Source organism: Prionailurus bengalensis, chromosome E3 (genome assembly GCF_016509475.1).
Source record: "Prionailurus bengalensis isolate Pbe53 chromosome E3, Fcat_Pben_1.1_paternal_pri, whole genome shotgun sequence".
Lineage (NCBI taxonomy): Eukaryota > Metazoa > Chordata > Mammalia > Carnivora > Felidae > Prionailurus > Prionailurus bengalensis.
Window position 1 is genome coordinate 4512618 of NC_057357.1, and position 23710 is coordinate 4536327.

The 23710-nt window shown below is 53.3% G+C and overlaps 1 protein-coding gene across 6 annotated transcripts in view; it reads right to left on the reverse strand.

Moving 5' to 3' along the window:
- The window catches only part of MMD2 (monocyte to macrophage differentiation associated 2), a 63579-nt gene that overhangs the window by 26062 nt on the left and 13807 nt on the right, over positions 1-23710 (reverse strand). For all 6 annotated transcript variants that reach the window (XR_006294153.1, XM_043559591.1, XM_043559588.1 and 3 more), the window contains 3 exons: positions 9687-9768; positions 8176-8336; positions 5270-5344 (listed from right to left, as the gene is read on the reverse strand). Coding sequence is in view for 5 of the 6 variants with exons in the window: in XM_043559591.1 (XP_043415526.1) it covers positions 5270-5344; positions 8176-8336; positions 9687-9768 (318 nt within the window). In the remaining variant the exon portion in view is untranslated. The remainder of the gene's footprint in view (positions 1-5269; positions 5345-8175; positions 8337-9686; positions 9769-23710) is intronic.

Genomic DNA, 23710 nt, shown 5'->3' on the forward strand with positions numbered 1-23710 from the left:
AAGATAAACACAGGGAGGGGGACAAACCACAAGAGACTCTTAAATACAGAGAACAAACTGAGGGTTGCTGGAGGGGAGAGGGGTGGGGGATGGGCTAAATGGGCCAGGGGCATCAAGGAGGGCACTTGTTGGAATCAGCACCAGGGGTTATATGTAAGTGACACATCATTAAATTCTATTCCTGAAATCTTACTACACTATATATTAACTTAGATTTAAATTAAAAAAAAAAAAGTTAAGTCGGGGCACCTTGGGTGGCTCAGTCAGTTAAGCATCCAACTCTTGGCTTCGGCCCAGGTCACGATCTCGGGGTCGTGAGATTGAGCCCCCAATCGGGCTCCGCACTGGGCACGGAGTCTGCTTTAGATTCTTTCTCTCCCTCTACCGCTTACCCTCTCTCTCAAATAAATAAACAACAAAAAAGAAGTTATACTAAAAACCTTAAAGGTAAAAATAAATGAATAACTTGACTCATTACCCAAAAGAACCATCAGTGAAGATCTTTCTAGATCTCCAAACAGACACAACATAGGCCAATGGGTAGGAGAATGAGCAGAGATGGGATGGAGGGCGTGGGCGGAGGAAGGGATAGAAGGAGAATGGGCTGGTATGGAGGTCAAGGGCGAGGGAGGAGGGAGCCTCCAACCACATTTTTTACTAAAATATCACAGAGAATTTCAACTTGACTTTAACAGAAGAAAATGAACCCTTCCCCCGCCTAAAAAAAATGTGCTGAACTTCCAACAAATATTTCTGCTTTTCTCTTTCTACCATGCCAGAGCCCTTCAACCATCTTCTACAACCTTTATTTAAGTAAAGACTGTGTGCAGGAATCTTACACGTGGACCTACATCCAAGCTACCAAAAACAAACACAAAAAAATGGGGTTTCCTGACTGAGGCAAGGATGGGGGGAACCCACGGTCATTCACACCCCCACCCCCCGTGGTCCTCTGGATACCTCCAGGCCTCCGCAGAAAACAGCTTGAGAACCAGAGCAATTCAAAGAAAAGTACCCACCAGGGGCGCCTGGGTGGCTCAGTCGGTTAAGCGACTGACTCTTGATTTCGGCTCAGGTCATGATCTCGCGGCTTCTCGGGTTCAAGCCCCACATCAGGCTCTGTGCGGGCACCGCGTAGCCTGCTTGGGATTCTCTCTCTACCTCTCTAGCTGCCCTTCCCCCCCCACCCCCATACTGTTTCTGTCTCTCTCAAAAATAAATAAACTTAATTTTTTCTTTTAATTAAAAAAAAAAGTTCCCACCAAAGGAATGTACACCACCTGTCCCACGTCCCCTTTTCACCAGGCACCCAGGTGGTCAGTTTTCCAGCCGGGAAACTGGTCACCAACCTTCTCTATCTCCTCCCTCACATCCAATCGACCCCCGTGCTCTGCTCATTCTTCCTCCCGAACGGCTCGCAGACCCAAGGCACGTTACCCGCTCCCCGTGTTCGCGGCACTTAACCACCGTTGTGCTTCATCTCCTGGCTCGGTATTGGGACAGCCCACGTCTGTGTTCCCTGTGAGACCCTAAGTCCCATAAGGGGAGAGAGCCGGTACCTTGGCTTACGGCCTTATCCTCAGCCGCCGGCACAGGACCGGGACAGAGCCCGGGCCCAGTCAGCCGCAGCCGGGGGTAAAGAAGAGAAACGCAGGGATTAAATCAGCAGAGGGGAGGACAGTCCACGGACCGTTCTAGAAATCCATGTCAAAGATAGTTGCTGCAGCCGAGCACCAAACTCAGCTCCGCTCCACTCGGCCACATCCAAAAGGAAACCTGACACCGCCCGGTTCCTGGCAACTGCAGGTGGTGCGCCGGGCACACCGGGGCTGACCACAGCTGGCTGCGTGGGACGAGCTCCCTCCTCCTGTGGCTCCTGGGGTCTCTCTCCTGCTCCTGGCCTGCTCCAGCAGGCTGCCCCTCCCCCAGGACCTGTGCCTATTCTAGAAGCCTCCAGACATATGCCTGCCCACCTGAGCATCCGACGGTCAGAAGCATACTGGTTTTGGGGACAGAAGCAGGTCCCCTCCTGTCCTGAAGCCCAGCTGGTCATGGGGCACCGTCTGCCCTGTCCCCAGACAGGCAGCAGCGGGGCTGGTTTCTGGGGCAGCTGGGGGTGGGGGGGAGACCAGCCCAGGAAACCTTGGCACTTGCACCCCCACCCACCTTCGGCGAGTCTGTCTACTCAGTGCCCTGCAAGCGTCTTTTCAATCTGTCCGTCCTCTCCACTCGACCCCCATGGCCACGCCTGGGGTCCAGGCCCCCCCCACTTCTCCCCTAGGTCCTTGGGTCAGCCTCCCCCACACCTCCACGCTCCCAAGACAGCGACCCTTCGGTCCAAACGATAAGACCACATCGAAGCCCTGCTTCAAACCCCCATCACCCCGGAGAATAGCCCGAGCAGCCTCCCATCTACACTCCGTTTGCCTCCACACTGCTATGAGAACAGCCAGAAAACCATGGTTCCGTAATCTCCCCAAAACCTGGGCACCACGCAAAGCCTGCCACAGGAGCATGGACACCTGAGGTGCGGCACCCAGAACCCTGTCCGGCAGGGAGAGTAGCGGGTGGGCGGCAACCGTGACTCCGTGGGTCTCACCAGGCATGTGCTCCGTGGAAGAAGCGGGATCCGAAAGGACGAGGACGCCACTGATGCGAAATAAGCAATCAGGCAAAACTATCATATGGCGACAGGTGTCGGGGCTGTGGTAACCTGGAGGGGGACGAGGGCGCTGGACGGGGTCTGCTTCAGCTGGGTGCGGGCCGCTGTGTGTGAAAATCGGCTTATTTTGCACAGGGACACGGGTGCACACTCTGCAGGCACGTCACCTGCACGAGACGTGTTTCCTAAAGCAACAGCCTTTGCGTACACACACAAAACCCACTCATCAGCACACATAATGAAAGAGAACGCCTCACTTATGACGGCCAAAACTAGAAGTTTCTTAGGCGAGCGGAGCTCAGTAGGTTAAGCATCTGACTTCAGCTCAGGTCACGATCTATCTCACGGTTCGTGGGTTCGAGCCCCGCGTGGGACTCTGTGCTGACAGCTCAGAGCCCGGAGCCTGCTTCAGATTCGATGTCTCCCTCTCTCTGCCCCTCCCCTGCTTGTGCTCTGTCTCTGCCTCTCAGAATAAAAAAAAATAAACATTTAAAAAAAAGAAAGAGGGGCGCCTGGGTGGCTCAGTCGTTTAAGCGTCCGACTTTGGCTCAGGTCACGATCTCACGGTCCATGAGTTCGAGCCCCGCGTCGGGCTCTGGGCTGATGGCTCAGAGCCTGGAGCCTGTTTCCGATTCTGTGTCTCCCTCTCTCTCTGCCCCTCCCCCGTTCATGCTCTGTCTCTCTCTGTCTCAAAAATAAATAAACGTTAAAAAAAAATTTTTTAAAAAGAAAGAAAGAAATTTCTCAGGCGAAAACAGAACGAACCTTCCCGTGGCTCCCCACCCTTCAGAAGCCCACACGCACGTTCTGAGAGCGGCACACCTCCTCCAGGCGGCCCTCCCAAGGCCCCCACGCCACAGCAGCACCTCCTCTGAGCTCCCACAGCTGCACGCACACAGGGCTGTCTTACCACGCCATCACCGTCCTGTCCCAGATGTCCATCCACCAGCCAGACCCTCGGGGTCCAAACGCCCACCGTCACCCGGCCACACGGTACGCATTCACCAACCATGAGTGCAATGGCTCAGCCGCCTCCCCAGACTTGTAGAGCATGGCCTGAAGCTTTTTCCCCCAAATTTTTAAATGTCTATTTATTTTTGAGAGAGAAGGTGGGGGGGAGGGGGGAGAGTGTGCAGGGGAGGGGCAGAGATAAGAAGACAGAGGATCCAAAGCAGGCTCCACGCTATGAGCGCACAGCCCAGTGTGGGCCTCAGACTCACCAACCATGAGATCATGACCTGAGTGGAAATCAAGAACTGGCTGCTTAGCCTGACTGAGCCATTCAGGTGCCCCGGGTGTGGCCTGAAGCTTAGTGTTTATTTCAGAACTTTCCGGATTTACTACTAAATCAAGGTGGAAAACCCCGGGTCACTCGCTGGGGGAGTTTAAAACTGATACCATGTGTGGTGATCTGGCAATAGTTAACCAAATTACAAAGGTTCACTCCCTGCCGCCCAGGAGTCCAAGTCTCGCATTTATCGGACAAAGATCAGGCTTGACCACACAAAGCTGCCGTTTTTGTAGGTCAGAAAAGGCCGCGTCTCAGCAATTCATACGATTTGAGCCAACATATCCATGCGTGTGTGCTAAATGATACACAAACAACAAGATTCACCGAGGTTCTGTCTCTCTTGGCAAAGGGGTGGACCGTCTCCCTGCCATAAATACCCACATACAGGGGATGGCCAGGAAACAGTATGCTGCTGTAGAAAGAAATAAAAGATTGGGAAGGGGCGCCTGGGTGGTTCAGTCAGTTAAGCGTCCTCCAACTTCGGCTCAGGTGATGACCTCACGGTTTGTGAGTTCGAGCCCCACGTCGGGCTCTGTGCTGACAGCTCAGAGCCTGGAGCCTGCTTCAATTCTGTGTCTTCCTCTCTCTGGTCCCCCCCTCCCCCCACTCACGCTTTGTCTCCCTCTCTCTCAAGAATAAATAAACATTTTTAAAAACTTAAAAAAAAAAAAAACAAAGAAAAAAGAAAAGATTGGGAAAATCTTGGGGCACCTGGGTGGCATAGTCAGTTAAGCAGCCGACTCTTGACTTCGGCTCAGGTCATGATCTCGCGGTTCATGAGTTCGAGCCCCACGTCGGGCTCTGCGATCACAGCACAGAGCCTGCTTTGGATCCTCTGTCTCCCTCTTTCTGGCCCTCTCACGCTCGCACACTCTCACTCTCTCTCTCTCCCTCTCTCTCAAAAATAAATCAACGTTAAAAAAAAAAAAAAAAAGGCCGCACTTCAATGTACTAATGTAGAGAGGTGTCCCTGGCAACATTACCGAGAACAAATGCAATTTGCAGTTTGTATGGTATCCTTCCCTTTTGTTCTTAAAGTTGGAGGAAAAATAGAAGTATAAACATATAAATTTACAATATCACTACGCACGTATGTACGTGTGCACACATTTGCTCTTTTAGCACAAAGTAACTCTGGAAACACACACAAGAAACTGGTAATACGTAGTTGCTTCTAGAAGAAGAATGGGCAGAGGGCATCTTTTTACCCACACCCTTTTGTGCCGAGCCAGCATGTCACCCAGTCAAATACAAAAAGAAATTCAGAGAAAAGAGAAGAAGCCAGCCCTTCCCGGGAACAGCACACAGATGCTCACCAGGGCGCGTAGGAGGCCGCTATGAAGAAGTAGATGACCATGCGGTCGAACATGTGCAGGCAACGTTCCACCATCCTGGAGCAGAGAAGGGTCAGGGTCAGGGTCAGGGTCAGGGCCCCAGAGCCACGCCCTGGACAAACATGCTTCCCTGCAGGTGGGGAAGAATCCCGGCTGGGGGCGGGCTCACCTCTACCCAGCCACGACCCTTGGGCTTCCGGGTCCCCATCTGTGAGTGACCAGAGGTTTTCAAACCAGGCTCCCCATGACCCTGGGGGTTGAATGGAGAACCCCTGCAGGTCTCTCAGTGGACCCCCCTTCTCCTGAAGGGTAAGGATGGACCCCCTCGCCTGCACTTGAAACATGGCAACTCTGCATTTTGGCTTTTTTTTTTAGTTTATTTATTTTGAGAGAGACACACACGTGTGTTCACATAAAAAAGAGAAAGAGAGGCAAGCAGGGGAGGGGCAGAGAGAGGCGGGGGTGGGGGCGGGGGAGAGAATTCCAAACAGGCTCTGGGTTCGTCAGCACAGAGCCGGATGTGGGGCTCAAACTCATGAACCACGAGATCATGACCTGAGCCAAAATCAAGAGTCAGACCCTTAACTGACTGAGGCACTCAGGCGCCCCTGCATTTTGGCTTTATACACTGGGCTTTTCAAAAGATTTCAAATGATGAACGAATTTGGTGGTTAAAACAAAATGCAACACCAACAAAACCATGTGCCCCCCGCCGAAAACTATGTGCTCCCTCCGACCTCAAAGACCCTCTGGGTCCTGGCATCCTGGTTCAGATCCAGGCTCTGGAGCCAGAAGGCCTGGGTTCGAGTCCCAACCTTACCACTTATGGACTGTATGACCTTGACCTAGCTCCTCACCATCTCTCAGCCTCGGCTCTCTCATCTGTCAAGCAGGGAGGATACCCGCAGCCTGTCACGGGCTGGCCATGAGGGTTAAGTGAGTTGGTACTTTGCACGCCTAAGAAGAAGTACTCAACAAACACTGGCTGTTTTTGTTGTGACCTCACGTTGAGGAGCAAACTGGAGTCCTCCATATGTTTGCCCGGTGTGGTAACCAACCTCCAAAATGGTGCCCGAAGAGCCCCACCTTCTGGTAAGCCCACCCATGTGTAGCCCCCTCCCACGATGAATAAGGCAAACACATGTAACCAACAGGGGGCTGCGGAAAGGATGGCGTGTGATTTCTGAGTCTAGATCCTAAAAGATATTATCGCCTCTGCCTTGTCCTCTTGGAACGCTAACTTTGGAAGAAATGAGCCACATGTCTGTGGAGAGGCCCATGTAGGAAGCACTGAGCACCCCGTAAACATCCAGCAGCAATCTGCCAACCAGGTGAGGGAGCCACCTTACAAGCGGCCCCAGCCCCAGCCAAGCCTTCAGATGAGAGCAGCCCCGAGGCCCAGCACCTTGACTCCCCCAGAGATCGAGAACCACAGCCGGGCAGTTAAGCTCCTGAAATCCTGACTCCGAAGCTTTGAGAGATAGCCAAGGTTTCCAGTTACTCAAAACCTCTGTGATTTAGGGTCATGCGTTACAGAGCGATAGGTAACTAATACAAGGCGTGGTTCTGTCCAGCAAACTTCAGCTCTCAATAAATCCGACCAGTGATTCTATATATGGTTTAACTTCACGTCTCCCTAGAAATAAAAGCGGTAACAACATCTAGTCCGTATAGGGCAGGGACCATAAGCAGAGCACTGGTCTAAGCAATTTGTGACCAATAACTCTTTAATCCCGCCTAGAAGATAGGTACTATTATGTTCATCCACTCCGTGAGAGACGTGGACAGCCACGGGCAACACAGTGACACCACTGGTTATGCGGGCAGTAACTTCAACACACAAGAGGACACACAGTATGGCTGCTTTATATGAGGTCCCCAGAGGAGTCAGATTCACAGAGACAGAAGGCAGGATGGGGGGTGCCAGGGGCTGGCGGAGGGGTGGGGAGTGAGTGTTTAAAGGGGACAGAGCTTCAGTTCCGGAAGATGAAGAAAGTTCTGGAGATGCTGGTGGCGACTGCACAGCCATGTGACTGTGTTTAATGCCCCTGAGAGGGACACCTAAGCCTGGTCAAGACAGTCAATTTACATTATGTGTATTCACCACAGTGTTTTTAAAAATTAAAAGCAAAGAGGGGCGCCTGGGTGGCTCAGTCGGTGAAGTGTCCGACTTCAGCTCAGGTCATGATCTCGCGGTTCGTGAGCTCAGGCCCCGCATCGGGCTCTCTGCTGTCATCACAGAACCCTCTTGGGGTCCTCTGTCCCTCTCTCTCTCTGCCACTCCCCCACATGTGCTCTCTGTCCCTCAAAAATGAACATTAAAAAAAAGAGGGGTGCCTGGGTGGCTCAGTCGATTGAGCATCTGACTTGTGACTTCAGCTCAGGTCATGATCTCACGGTTCAGGGGATTGAGCCCCACATCGGACTCTGCGCTGAGCTTGGAGCCTGCTTAACATTCTCTTTGTCCCTCTCCCTGCTCACTCGCGCTCTCTCTCCAAAATTAAAAAGAAGAAGAAAAAATAAGAGTAACAAATAAAAATAAATACAAACCCCAGACTAACGCCTATACCACAGAGCTACTGAAGAGATCAGGGGTGATGTCTGCACAGGACCCAGAACCCGGGGTGGTGCCCACAAGGGGACGGTCATTCTGACGGTTCGAGGATCTCTCGGAACGACCCTGGGAGCCGGGGGCTGGCTCTCCGAGGTGCTCACAGGGGAGCAAAAGAGCCTCATGTGGGTGAGGTGATCTGCCCAGGTGGGATCCGGACCCAGCCCGCAGAGGCAAAGATCACCGCCCCGGGCCCCTCCTGGCTCAGCCAGCCGCGCCCCCTGCCCTGGCCACCCCGCCTGGCACACACCCCTCCCGTGGGCCAGGTGGAACGCACCTGAGGTGTCTCTTCTTCCAGGAGATCGTGTGGAACACAGTGGACACCACGAACAGCCCACAGAGGCCGAGGCCGTAGATCCAGGCAGAGATGGTCTCCCAGTCGTCATCCGACAGGAAGTAGAGGTTGGAGCTGCCGAGGATGCTGGGAATGATCCAGAGCTGGAAGCAGAGTGGAAACAGGTGTTGCAGGACCAGCCTCCCGTGTGGAATCCGGGAAGGGACGGAGACCCCGAGCCTCCTTGGGCACGCCGCCCACCCTCTCCTCTAGATCCACGCCGCCCATCGGAACCTCCCTCCGAGGTGGTAACGTCCCAGACCCCCACCATCCGATACGGGAGCCACCAGGCACCAGTGGCCACTGAGCACTCGAACCGTGACTGCAGCAGTGAGGTAGCGAATTTTTAATTCTATTTCGTGGCGATCGATCTCAGTTTGTTTCAGCAGCCCACGGAGCCGGCGGCCACCACGTGGGGCAGCACAGCCCTAGAGAAGGTCACGGTACACACGTAGTCCCCGCCTCCTGAAGAAAACGTCCCTCCCCACCAGGTCCGCCTGGAAAACCCCTCACTCGTCACATCCTGGTTTATCAATCACTTCCCAAGAGAAGTCTAGAACTCTCCGAAGCACTGGGGGCGCAGAGTCCCAGAACGTGCGCCCAATTCTGTGTGCCGGGAGCACTGTTTCTAAAGAAAGGGTCTCTGGCAACACCAGTCAACAGAAGGATAACACCAGTCCCAGAGGTCATTTGAGACGTTCTGGCCAGCCACGTTTTTAAAAGGAAAAACAGGTGGAGTTAATGTCAAAACTTTATCTGTTCAGCCCGACAGGTCCACAAGACCACGTAATTAACATACACATTTTGAGGAGACATTTTACATCCTGTCTTTCCTGTCAGGTCTTCCCGAGTCGGTGCGTATGTCGCACGCACAGCACGTCTCCAATCAGACGAGCTGCACGTCAAGCGCGCAACAGCCACACGGGGCCAGTGGCTACCGAGCTGGACAGGGGAGGTCTAGGTCTTTCGTTATTCTCAAAGGGATCCACTGCCCAGAGGGTTTCTTAGGCGAGGCTGGGGTGGAGTCGGTGAATATTCCAAGCAGACGGAACATCGTTTGCAAAGGCATGGAGGTGTACCTTCTATCCAGGAAACAGCGCATTCAGGTGCTGGAACCTGAGGGGAAGAGCGTGGCAGTGGGAGGTGGGCCGACACATGAGCTAAGACCTGCCCGGGAGCTCGTAACGGAGTCCAGATGCTGTACAGGTACTAGGGAGCCACTGAAGGTTCGAAGAGCAAAAAGGGAGGCCTGCTCAGCACCACAGTCCAATCTCCCCAAATGGCCTTCCCTCGAGATCCCACTCACTCTTCCAAGGGCCACAGAGGACTTGATGTCAGCGGGGACATCACCGTGGAATGGAGATGTTGAGTCTCGCCAAGGGCAAAGAGCCTGCCTCCCCCTGCACCTGGAAGCATCCCCCTCTCAGCTCTCGGCCCCCCAAAAGCCAACTCACAGCATGGGTGGCACAGTTGGCTGCATGTTCGTACTCGGTGGGCTGGTACCTCTTGTGGGCGGGGACTCGGTGGTTCATGAACCTGGAACGAGAGACATAATTCTTGGAAGCTGGGCCAGGAAGCCGGGAGCAGCTGTGGTCACAGGATCCCCAGGAGGCCTGAAGACCAGGTCCCTCTCAGTGGGAAAAAAGATCCCTCCCCTCCCCATCGCCCCTCCTCTGCCTCTCCCTCCCTTCTTTCCCACCCCCTTTTCCCTCCCACCTTCCTCCCCCTGCTCCCCCTCTTTCCTATCTTCCTCCTCCCCTCCCCCTCCCTCTTGGCCTTCCCATCTCCCTCCTCCCCCTCCCCCTCCCTTCCTCTTACACTTTGTTTGGACTACCCACTACTTTGTGCCTAATCCCCAGTGTGGCATTTGTTGCACAACTTTGCTAAATACAGCGTTCTCTCCATTTCCTGTTGCTCATTTTCCTTACTGACACACAGACAGCTCCCCATGGGCACAGCCCAACCCATTCTTACTCGCACACCCACCAGAATAACCACCACCCGGGAGGGGGCCGAGCTCAGAAAGCGCCCTTAGGCCCCCTCCCAGTGACTCTCTTCCCTCAAGGAAACCGCCCTCTGACACTGTCCTCATAGATTAGCTTGGCCTGCTCTTGAACTTCCCATCAATGGGATCACACAGCACAGACCCTTCTTTGTCTGGCTGCTTTGGCTGCGAGACTCATTCATGTCGCTGGACGCGGTGACGGACCGTGTTCATCGCCGTACGGAATTCCACACACGGTTATGCCCCCCATCTACTGGACGTGGACTTTCCAGTTTGGGGCCATCGTGGGGAACTCTGCCTCTTGACCATCCGTGTGCACATCCTCGGTGACCATCTGCCCTCACTTCTGCCGGACGCAGATGCACACGTGGAACAGCCAGTTGACTGTCTTAAGCAATATGCACTCCTGGTGTTCCAGAGTCCTTGGGGAGATTCCTCGGCCCCTCCAGTCTCTCCTTTGTCCCGCAGTGGAGCTCCGAAAGCACAAAAGGGGCCCATTTCACGGAGGGAAAGCTACCGCGATGAGGGTAGGGAGCGACACCCCCAGGGGGGTCCGGCACTCAGCCTGGGTCCGGCAGGCAGGACTCCCCGCACTGGGATGTCCAAATCAGGCTGGGAAGGCAGGCCTGGCAGGGCGGGGAAGGGGCGTCCGAGAGCCGGGGGGTGAGGTCTGCAAGCACCTGGCTGGCAAGCTGGACCAGCCTGGCAGGGGTCACCTCCTTGGCCCACACGGGCTCAGGATCAGGAAAACGGGCAGTTCCCCCGTTCGTCTCAGACTCACACACCGAGCTTCTGTATGCAGCTGTCGTGCTAGCCCAGCTCACCGAGACTTTACCGAGCACTTTCTACATGCCAGTACCACACCAGTGCGGATCACAGAGCATTTATTGAATGCCTTCTGGGGGCTGGACCTATGCCAGTGAAGTTCACAGGGCATTTATGGAGCACGTTCCATAGGCTGGATCCATGCTAAGTACACTTCACTGAGGATGTGCCAGCGCCTCCTCCGCCATACAGACCACAGAGCACCTATTAAGCACCTTCTGTATGCCGGCTCTACACTCAGAACACGGGACAGAGGGTTGAGACGAGCTCCTCAAGGAGCTCACGGTCCAGAAGGCACGGGATCCAGGCAGAAATCCTGACACCGCATGATTAATGCTTCTCGCCCTTTCGGGAAACACTGGAGAACACCTACTACGTGCTGGCTGGGATTAGAGGAGCAGCACAGCACAGGGTGAAGGCTGCGGAGAGGGGAGAGGGCTCCCAGGGCACAGGCTCAGCACGACGCCCGAGGCACCTGCCTCTGCAGCGCACACCGCAAACAGATGTTGAGGGATGACGGAGGAGTTCACCAGGCGGAGAGGAAAGGGTGCTCCTGGCCCGGGGACCGGCAGACGGGAGTGTGCAGGGCGGGTGTGGAGGCTGGAAGGCTGGGGTGTCTCCCAGGGGCTGACATTGCCATACGCTGCCATCTGCCTGACACGCACCGCGTCTGGTTTTCCCGTGCTGGCCCCTCGGCACCTGGACAAGTCTGGGGGTCCACGGCTGCTCCCCCCACCCACCTGCCCTGACAGCTGTTCTCCACCTGCATCAGCCGGCGGTCACTCCACCTGTGACAAGGCCAGTGTCCTGCTGAGCCCATTACACAGATGAGAAAACCAAGACCTTACACAGCAAGCCCCAGGGCCAGGCATCTGAGCAGAGCTCGGTGCTCCAGGGCGCCAACCCCCACAGAGTCTGACACCCATGCAGGGGCAGACTCGACCCCGGAGCTGAGTCTCTGGGCTCAGGGTCACAGAGAAAAGGGTGGACTCACCCCTGAAGCTGGGGACCCCCCAAAAAGCACAGCCTCCCCGGGAGGCCGAAACAACCAGCCCATCAGCTCACCTTCTCCAGGAAGAAGCTGTCAGTGGCCAAGAGTGGGTTAAGAAGGGATACTTAATAGGACAACAAAAGCAGTGTTACGGGCTGGACTGTGTCTCCCCCAAATTCCTACATTGATGATTCTAACCCCCAGCACCCCAGAAAGTGACCGCATTTGGCAACAGAGCCATTGCAGATATTATCAGTTAAGATGAGGTTCCCCTGGAGGAGAGCGATCCCCCGGTCTGTTACAACTAGGGTCCCCGTGGGAGGAGGGGTGACACAGAGTGGAAGCCCACGTGACGGTGATGGCAGAGACTGCAGTGACGTGTCCACATGCCAAGAGACACTGAGGGTTGCTGAAGCTACCAGAAGCTGGGACCCAGACACAGAGGCTCCTCCTTCAGAGCCTCCAGAAGGAATCCACCCTCCTGACATCCCGATTTTGGACTTCTGGCTTCCAGAGCTGGGAGACCAGATTTCTATATGTTTAAAGCCACAAAGCACATGGTCATTTACTGCAGCTCTAGAGACACGAACACAGGGATGCACGGTGTTAATTTTGATAGATTCTGCCCCAAAGCCCCCCACGGCGCTGTGCCAACTGGGCGAGGGGGCGGGCAGAGGTCAACCGGGCAGGGACACAGCTGACGCCTTTCTCCAAGGTGGGAAACCAGGTCTGGGGCTGAGGAAGTTCCCGTCCACCTGTCGCCGACTTTAACAAACACCAATAAGCCGCCCACAGTGCCAGCCTCACGGGTCCAAGAGCGACATTGCGTTGCCACGGTGACCCATGATGGGCAATCCCTTATTTGTTTCTGGGTTCCACAAAACCCTCCTTGTCTCTGCCCCGCGCTGCAGCCACTGAATGGGGAGAAAGGCGGACAGAGAAAAAGGCCGGCAGACCAGGCCCCGGGGCCGGGGGCAAACACCCAAGAAATAGTTCCCACAACCCTCCAGAACCAAGAACTTTTTCTTTACCCTCCTTGTGGCCTAATTTTTTTCTTTCTTTCCTTTTCCTTTTTTTTTTTTTTTTGCTACTCTGTGTTATGAGTTTGGGCAAATGTAGATGGGCGTGTGACCACCACCACAATCAAGATTAAGAACAGACCCCTTCGTCCCTCCCAAAATGCTCGCACGCCCCGGGGACCCAACATCTGTTCCCGGTCCCATTACTGCTGCTCTGCTCTCTGCCCCAACAGCTTTGCCTTTCCAGAATGTCGTGTAAATGGAGCAACACAGTCATACCACAGCGTGTTGTTATGTTTTTTACTTTAATACCTAAAAAGAATTTATTTTAATTTTTTTAATTTTTTTTTTGGATAGAGTATCAGAGCATGAGTGGGGGAGAGGCAGAGAGAGACACAGAATCCAAAGCAGGTTCCAGGCTCCGAGCTGTCAGCACAGAGCCCGATCTGGTTTTTGAACCCATGAACCATGAGATCATGACCTGAGCCGAAGATGGACGCTCAACCGACTGAGCCACCCAGGCACCCCAGAAAGAATTTATTTTAGAAAGTCAAAGCACATTCCCAGATGGAAGGAAACTTTCCATGATAAGCAGGGATTTACTTATTTATTTAAAATGTGTCTAAGACAAACACATTTTATACAAGAAGAAAACAGACCCTCCTAGATGGTGTATTCCCATTCTTGGCAAATTATTTTCAAAACTTCCATCCTTTTTTTTTTTCCTTCTGTATAGACTTTTCACTGCTGAGCACTATTCCACTGTCTGGACATACAACAGCTTGTTTATCCGTTCCCCAGGAGACGGATAAGGGAGTCATTTTTAACAGAGGAAACACAGATAAAATATAGAATGTTCTAGAACAGAGCTGACAGTCAGATAGCAACCTTCAAGATTAGGGGAAGTTTCTCTTAAAAGAGCTGATATCCCCAGCAGGCTGTCACTAGTTAAACTAAAGGAGGGAAAGAGGCCTTTCTTCCTCCCCTCTGGAGAACACAATCCCCATTCTGCGGCCAGCCCTACTGCTTAGATAACCACGTGGGCATGGCATTGGTGGGGTGTGGGGAGGGCAAATCCACGAGGAAAGCTCCCCGAGTCAGAGCTGGCAGGGAGGCAAGGGCACAGGCTGAATTCCCATCCTGAACAGGACAGAGCAGGGACTTTGGAGCTTGGAACAGCTGGGTGGAAAATCTCTGCACAGTCGCTGAGGTGCTCTGAAGCCTAGGAGAAGTTACCTAATGTCTCTAGGCTGCAGCTCCCTTGCATGTATAAGGAGAAACTACTACCTATCCTACAGATACCATGAGATAATACGGCTCGAGAGCCCACGCGGGAGTGCCTGACACGTACTGGTGCTCGAGGAATGGACATTCTTTTTGCCTCCTCCTGGAAAGCCCCCAGAAAGCCCAGGTACCATTTTCTTACTGGCAGCTGACCCGTCCCAGTACCTCACATTGAAGCCCACCACATCAAAAAGAAAAAAAAATAAAATAAATAAATAAATAAATAAATAAATAAATAAAAACAAAAACAACAAAAAAGGGGCGCCTGGGTGGCTCAGTTGGTTAAGCGGCCGACTTCAGCTCAGGTCATGATCTCGCGGTCCGTGAGTTCGAGCCCCGCGTCGGGCTCTGTGCTGACAGCTCAGAGCCTGGAGCCTGTTTCAGATTCTGCGTCTCCCTCTCTCTGACCCTCCCCTGTTCATGCTCTGTCTCTCCCTGTCTCAAAAATAAACAAAACGTTAAAAAAAAAAAAATTAAAGCCCACCACATCCTTGCAAAGTAGATACGATTATTCCAATTCGGAGATGAAGCTGTAAGAGGTTAGGCCAGTTGTTCTCAGCCAACAAAACAGCTGCCCACCCTCCACGGCTTCTCTCTCCCCCAGTTCACCTCTCCACGCTGTGTATCTGCCAAGTTCTGTGGCTCCAGTTATGCAGATTATTGTGTTAGTCCTCAGATCAATTTTCTAGGTGTGCAAAACGGTTTGGGGCCGATCTAGCTGCATTTCAGGGATAAAAGAAGCAGAGAATTTCCGTGCTGCTCCGCCATCTTGGCCTCTATTTTTTTTTTTTTTATTCTAGGTCAGTGGTTCTCAACCTTGGCTGCACATGGATGGGTAGATCCATCCATATGACAGGATATTACTCAGCCATAAAAAGGAAGGACATATTGATACCTGCTATGCATACAAACCTCAACTACATGATGCTGAGTGAAAGAAGCCAGATACAAAAAATCACCTATTACAGGGGCGCCTGGGTGGCTCAGTCAGTTGAGCATCCGACTTTAGCTCAGCTCAGGTCACGATTCCACAGTTTGTGGGTTTGAGCCCCACGTCGGGCTCTGTGCTAACAGCTCGGAGCCCAGAGCCTGCTTCAGATTCTGTGTCTCCCTCTCTCTTTGCTCCTTCCCCACTCATGCGCTCTCTCTCTCTCTCTCTCTCTCTCTCTCTCTCAAGAACAATAAACTTAAAAATTTTTTGTTTAATTCTTTTAAGGGTCTTGAGGGAAGATAAAGATGGACTGACCGCCTGTCAGACCGCAGCATTGTACCAAGGGCTGGATTTCTGGGCGAGATAAGGGTGTCCTGAGATACATGCCGATGTGCTTGAGGATGAAGTGTCCGAATGTCTGCAGTTTAGCCTCAAAAGCTTCAGCGCCAAGAGGAAGTGATAAAGCCAACACAGCAAAAGGTTAACAGCCGGTGACTCTAAGTGAATGGCACTCGGGCAAGTTCATGGAACGTTTCTTGCAACTTTTGACTACAAGTTTGAAATTTTTCAAAATAAAAGGTTGGAAGGAAATTCTCTGATGCCAATGCTTTTATGATGTAAAGACTTAAACAACGAAGACCAGTCCTCTGCCAGGGCGTGATCTCACACCCATGATTGTCACACCGGAGACAGCAGAGGGAATTTCTGGAGACGGAAGCACACGAGGAGAGGAGGAGCGGGAAGGAGGAGGGGTGTTCAGAGGCAGGGAGGGAGCCCACCCGGCTGGAGTAGGAGCTGAGCCGGGGCAGGGGTCATGAGGTGATCCCTAGTGTTCCAGCATTCTCTGTGTCTCGCAGGTGAACCGAGTCATTGCCATCCTCCAGAACCATCCCCACCTCATTCTCCGGGAGCCCTGACCCTTCACTCAGCACATGGCTGCCCAGAGCAAAGGAACGCACTGAAGGATGGTATGTGGACTTCGGCTGTCTTCCCACCTCACCCAGCTATCACAGAGCTGGAAGAGCTGTCTCGGCACCTGCGAAACGTTGCCTTATGCCCACAGCTCCCTAAAGACATTATGGATGTACCTTGGTATTACAGACCCCAAATCTGAACATTCTTTCCCCAAATTTGGCCGCTTTTAACTGATCGTGAAAAGCAGAAAATAATGTGACTTTATGAAATCTTCTCATTGGCTCTCCCACTGTCCGCAGGACAACAGCGATCCTTTCCAGTACATTTCCAATTAGCTGACTGTGGAACTAGCTGGTGGGTAGGTGGGTAGGTAAGCAGACCAAAGAGAAGAAAATGCCTTCTCAGACAAATAACTAGTTAGGTAAATATTTGTCTGGAAGGATGGATGGATGAATGGATAAATGGGAAGTCTGGAGGATGGGTGGAGGGGATGGATGGATGGGGGATGGATGGACAGAGGCGAAGGATGGATAGACGGATGGATGGATGGATGGATGGATGGATGGATGGATGAGCTATTGGATGGCTGGTTGGATGGGTGGCATATGAATGATGGATGGAGGGATGGATGGATGGATGGATGGACAGGGGGATGGATGCATGGGATGGATGAATGAAGGGGTAGGTGGATGAGTATGTGACTAGGAGAGATAGGCACATAGCTTGGTAGAAACATAAATAGATAAATGGAAAATAGATGTCTGAATGGATGGAAGGATGGATGGATAGATGGATGGATGGATGGATGGAGAGATGGATGGAAGGAAGGATGGGCAGATGGGTGGAAGAATGGGATGGATGGAGGGATGGATGGACGGACAGGGGGATGGGGGATGTATGGATGGATGGGATGGGATGGATGGATGGATGGATGGAGGGATGGATGGATGGACAGGGGGATGGATGGATGGGATGGATGAATGAAGGGGTAGGTGGATGAGTATGTGACTAGGAGAGATAGGCACGTAGCTTGGTAGAAACATAAATAGATAAATGGAAAATAGATGTCTGGATGGATGGAAGGATGGATGGATGGACGGATGGAGAGATGGATGGAAGGAAGGATGGACAGATGGGTGGAAGGATGGGATGGATGGATGGATGGACGGACGGACAGGGGGAGGGGTGGATGGGGGGATGTATGGATGGATGGGATGGATGGATGGATGGAAGGATGGAATGGATGGATGGACGGACGGACAGGGGGATGGATGGATGGGATGGATGGGTGGGATGGATGGATGGATGAAGGGGTAGGTGGATGAGTATGTGAGTAGAGAGATAGGCACGTAGCTTGGTAGAAACATAAAGAGGTAAGTGGATAAATAGAAGTCTGAATGGATGGAAGGATTGATGGCAGAAATTTGTTTTCCTTTCCTCCTCCCAAGATGAATACCAGAACACTTTCAAGTAAATTATGCTTTGCTGAAGCTCGGTGGCCTGGCTAATACAGCACTGGCATCCGGGAGATGCCTGTCCTAGTCCTTTATCAAAGTGGCAAATGCTTGGGTTTCCAGGGTTTGGACAGGCAGTGGGGCACAGTGGAAAGAGGACAGCCTTTGGACGCAATTCAGATCAGACTCGGCGAACACTCCAAATGCAGGCGCTGTAACGACCCAGTGATTCCAACAACGGTCTCCAAGCAACTGGGAGAGAGCTCCTCTGTCAGAACCCCATCCTGCCTCCTCTATCCTACGTGCAGTCACGGGGCCGTCCGTGGAACTGGTCACGTGTGAGGTACCCGCCTGCTGGGGGGCTGCTAGGAGACCAGCCCACACTCACAGCACGCAAGGGAGTGTGTTCCACACTGCAAGGTACCATTCGCCCCCTGCTCTTCTCAGATGGGGTGGAGCCAGGCCTGGGGGTCTCCTCATCTCCTGCCTACGCCTCTGCTTTGGTTTACACCCTCCTTCATCACCTACCTAGCACACAACAGAGTTTATAATTAAGATTGGGAGCTCGGGGGTCAGACGTTCCAGATTCAATCCTGGCACCACTCCCCTCTAGCCACGAGTCCATGTGCAAGCTGCTAAAGCTGTCCTCGGTTTTCTCATCTGAGCAGTGGGGTTAACCCCAGCACCCCCCACAGAGGATAATAAAAGGATGAACCGGGCTAATCTGCGCACAGCACTCGGCATCTGTAGGCGCGTGACCGACATGAATGATTCTGTTACTGTGAATCCTCACCATCGATGAGGCACGCCCTACTGCTGGCCCCATTTCATAGCTGGGGAAACTGAGGCCCAGAAAAAGCAAATCCCCAAATGCCTAAGGCATGACAGCTAGATAAAGACAGGGCCGGTATTTCCGCCGAGGATCGTCTGCGCTCTAGGAGAGTAGCGGCGCCTGCCTCACAGAGGACGACTCGTGCCGCGTGAGCTCCCTGCACACAGTAGGCACTCAGTACAAGCTGATCCCTGTCTGCCTCCCGCAGCACCCCCAGAACAGGTGCCGTGACGTGCTGAAGTGAGGCAAGAAGGCTTGCTTTCCAACGTCAGGCCTCCCCACTCCACACCCATTCCCCCCAAAACCAGAAAACCGGCGTTGGCGAGGACGAGAAGTTGGCGGCGACGTAAATGGTGCAGCCGCCGCGGAACACCAGATGGAGGCTCCCCCGGAAACCACACGAAGAACCACCATCCGATCCAGGCGCTCCGCTTCCGGGACAAGAATTGCACCTGCACACCCACAGCAGCACGGTCCACACGAGGCCACAGGTGGAAGCGAAGTGTCCGTCACAGATGGACGGATAACAAAAGGTGGTCCGGCCACACAATGGGAGGATATTGTTCAGCCCTAAAAAGGAAGGAAACTATGACACCTGCTACCATGTGGACGGACTTTGAGGACGTTACGCTCAATGAAACAAGCCAGATACAAAAGGGCAAATAACGTAGGGTTCCATGTATAGGAAGGAGATCCCCAGAGTCACCAACTCCATGGAGACAGAGAGAAGGTGGTGGTATCCGGGGCTGGGGGAGGGGACGGCGTGAACGGGGACAGCGTCTCAGTTTGAGACAACGGAAGTCAGCCTGGAGACAGGCGGTGGTGACAGCAATGTGAATATGCTTAATGCCGCTGAAACATACACTTGAGAATGGTTAACACTGGGCGCCTGGGCGGCTCAGTCGGTTAAGCGTCCGACTTCAGCTCAGGTGATGATCTCATAGTTCGTGAGTTCGAGCCCCACCATCAGGCTCTGTGCTGATAGCTCGGAGCCCGGAGCCTGCTTTGGATTCTGTGTGTCCCTCCCCCACTCATGCTTGCTCGTGCGCGCTCTCTCTCTCTCCTTCAAAAATAAACATTTTTTAAAAAGTGGTTAAAACGGTAAGTTTTAAGTCTGTATTTTACAAAAAAAAAAACAAAAAAACGAGGCCACTGGCACATCTAGGTACATAGGAAGACTTACTATCATGCCAGCAGGGAAGGGACAGGAGTTGGGTCTGGGCTGTGCCATCGTCACCCCCTCCCCGAAACCCTGGGCCACTGGGGACGCAGCCGTATCACCACCTGGCAGGTCGGAGGAAGGAGCCAGAGCAAATGTTGCTGCGCGTGAGAATCACCGGGGGAGACGGAGAAAATGCCGATGCCCAGGCCTCATCCCCAACAATTACAACGGGACTGCCAGGCGAGGGACCCAAGCATTGGAATTTTTGAAAACTTCCCAGGGGATTAGCAGCGGGCAGGAGGAAGAGCTTCATGGAGAAGGGACCGCACCAGGTGCCACACATAGATGCCACAGGGGCCCAGGACCACAAAACAGACACTCGGCTCAGCACAGACAGCAAACAGGCTTCAGCCCCCACACCAAGTCCATGGGCTCGTGCTGGCTGCCTGGAGCATCGTATCTCTAAGGCCCCGGAGCGTGAGTCTACGCGTGGCAGGAAGGGGGGCGGCGATGAACTGGCGGTGTCAGCCACAGGCACTGGGCAGGCCAGAGGCAGCCATCCCAGGCTTAAGAGCTGCCCAACGAGGGGCGCCTGGGCGGCTCAGTGGGTTAAGCATCTGACTCTCGGTTTCAGCTCAGGTCATGCATGATCTCACGGTTTATGAGTTCAAGCCCCGTGTCTGGCTCTTTGCCGGCAGCGCAAGGCCTGCCTGGGATTCTCCCTCTCCCTCTTTCTCTGCCCCTCTCCTGCTCGTGCTGTCTCTGTCTCTCTCAAGATAAATAAATAAGCTTACAAAAATTAAAAAGTTTGTGAACATTTAGAAGCGAAACAAAATATAGGTGAGATTAAGTGGTACCCACAAATTAAAAAAAAAAAAAAAGGTACCCAAGGTACCCAATGCTTTCACTTCCCTCCTCTTCTCTGAACCTTGCTGCAAAGTGAGCGGGGGGGGGGGAGATGATGACTGTGATTTTATACAGGGATTCACAGAAGTTAAGCCACAAGCTAGGAAGTGGCACAGCTGAGATATGACCCCAGACCTCCTGATTCCTGGTTTATTCTTTCCACTGCACTCACTTCCCTTCATCCCTGTCTGTGGTTCTGATGGGAAAGGCTCTGCTATCAATCTTTTACACTATAGTGTAACGTATCTGGGCATCCTCTCCAGGATGGAAAATCTGGAGGCAAAGAAGGGAAGGGAACAGAGGCCTCTCGCAGCTCATGAAATCACTGCCTCATTGGCCAGTGGTCAGAGCAGCCCTGGCCACAAGTGGCCCGTGATCCCCAGTCCCCCTGAGCCCCAAATTAGTCCCTCCCATCTTAGAAAGCCTACACCAAGACTCTCAGGTCTCATGGGGTCAGGGAAAACCTCTGGCAGACCCAGAGCACAAGAGCCCGTGTCAAACTGAGAATAAAAAAAAAAAAAGAACAGGGGCGCCTTGGGTGGCTCAGTCAGTTGAGCGTCCAACTCTTGATTTCAACTCAGGTCATGGTCCCAGGGTCGTGGGATCCAGCCCTGCCTCGGGCTCCAGGCCATTTGTGGAGCCTGCTTAAGATTCTCTATCTTCCTCTGCCCCTCTCCCCTGCTTTTGATCTCTCTCTCTCTCTCAAACTAAAAAAAAGAAGAGCCTGTGTTCCAGGGGAACCTGCTTCTTTTGTTTCCTATCCCTGCCTCAAACCCTGCAATTTCTCCTCACCCCACGAACACTCTCCTCGTGGCCCACAGTCATCACGGCTGTGGGCCTTCCACACACCTTTTCTTCGGCTTAAAAATCCCTTTCCCTCTTCTCCAGCTGGAGAACTCCTATTCAGCCTTCAAAGCCCAGGTGAAAAGGCCCCTCTGAAGAGCTTTGCTTGATCCTCACAGTCCCATCCAGACTGCAGAGCAAAAGCCTTCTCTCACCTCTAGGCCAACGCACGAGCGGTTGCTTATGTGGACCGCCTTCCGTCTTTCTCTTCCTGGAGCACTCCTAGGCAGGGAGCGTTTGGACTCCCACAACCGCCTGTGGAGCCCCTATCACAGGGCACGCAACACGTATTTGGGTGTTTCTGGGTCCGTCTTGGCCCCCAGACTGCACGCTGGCCCCGATTCGTCTTTGTCGTCTCGGTACCAATGCAGAGCCAGGCGTGCGACAGGTAATGCCTGACAAATAACTGATTAATCCATCATCTCACAGCGTTTATGAAGTCGTTCAGACTTGAGATAATAAGTTTGGAACGGTCCCAGCCTTTTGAGATCTTACAAAAATTCTGGAGCAGACAGTCTCCTGAGACATGAGTCAATCCAGCCAGGATAAGGGGCTTGCCCAAGGTCACCCAAGAGGCAGGGCCAGTGAGCTGACCTGGAAAAGCAGAAGGTACGAAAGGGGGGCACCACAGGACAGACTGCGGACAAGGGCGGGACGCACCATTGTTTTCTTTAGATTTCTGCAGCGTTTCACTGACTGCAACGGTCATTTGCTACGTTAGTCAATTGTAAAACTCTAACCAATGTCCATGCGTTCTCAAACCTGGCACATTGGAGTTGGGAGAGGGAGGGGGGCTGGTCCCTACAGGAGCGCTGGAAACTACCCAAATGCCCATCCAGCGCAGGATGGGAATATACCACGAAAGAGCCACGCCTCATAACACCACACTGGCCAGACACAAGCACAGAAACCGGGATGCATCTCAGACACGGCGCCGAATGACGGGACGCGCTCTCTGGCTCTATTTATATCAACTTCAAGAATCAGCAATGGGAGTCTTTGATGATAAAATCCAGGACAGGGGGCACCCTTGGGACTGGGAGACAGCGACTGGAAGGGGTATTTAGGAGGTTTCTGGTAACTGGCAATGTTTAGCATCTTGATTAGGGTGCTGGCTCCCCAGTTTTTGAGCTGAAATCGAAAGGCAGGCTCTCCTGTACATTAGACTTGAGTAAGAGGCTAACAAACAGAGCAGCCATGCTCCTAAGGGCTAGGTCTGGGTGGGGTCTGCAAAGGTATGCTTTGGGGGAGGTGGGGGGACACCTGGCTGGCTCAGTTGGTGGAACATGTAACTCTCGATCTCAGGGGTTGTGCGTTCAAGCCCCACGTCGGGTGTAGACATTACTTAAAAATAAAATCTTTAAGGGGCACCTGGGTGGCTCAGTCAGTAAGCGTCTGACTTCGGCTCAGGTCATGATCTCAAGGTCCATGAGTTCGAGCCCCGCATCAGACTCTGTGCTGACAGCTGGGAGGCTGGAGCCTGCTTTGGATTCTAGGTCAACCCCTCCCTCTCTGCCCCTCACCTGCTCACGCTCTGCCCCCCCATCAAAAATAAATAAACATAAATTAACTAATTAATTAATTAAAATCTTTAAAAAGAACTTTTAAAAGGGTATGCTTTCTACATCGCACCTGCCCTGGGGTCTACAGGCAGCAGGTGCAACACGGCTGCCCCAGGCAGGGTCTAAAGTGGCTGACCTGCCGGGTCCCCACCACCTTGGCCCCCAACACATCCCAGCTGCTCGCCTCCCCTCCCGCTCCCTCCCTTCACGCTGGAAGGGCCAGGTCCAGCCTTCGGGCTTCTGCGGTTCCTCCGTCCTCCGAGCCTGGACCCAGGGCGGTAGCCCCCAGAGAGAAGTGCTCCTCTTCCAAATAAGCCCAGACCCAGGACAACGATAGTGGCCGCCCCTCCCCGACTGGGCCGTGCCTGGCAGTGGCGGCCCTGGGTCCCCAGGACAGAGGACTAAAGAGATTTGTCCTGGCTTCCACACAAAGGGAGTCTGTCTGTCTGTCCCGCAGAGGCCAGCACAGCCCAGGCAGGGCCAAGCTGGCCCCGGGCCCTGAGAGCCTCCCCCTCCTCCAGCTTGGCCCCAGGATACTTCTTTGTGTCCATTCATGAATTCAGGCTCCTCCCGGGTGCAGACAGCATCTTGGCTCAGGCTTTGGGAAGCAGTTTTTGGGCTGGTGCCACTCCACGATGGTCTGGAGATCAAAATCTCAGCAGGGAGAGGGCCGGAAACAGGAAGGGGAAACTGACGAAGGGGTGGGAAGGACGGAGATTGGACCCCGTGCCAGGTCCGAGGAAGTCTGG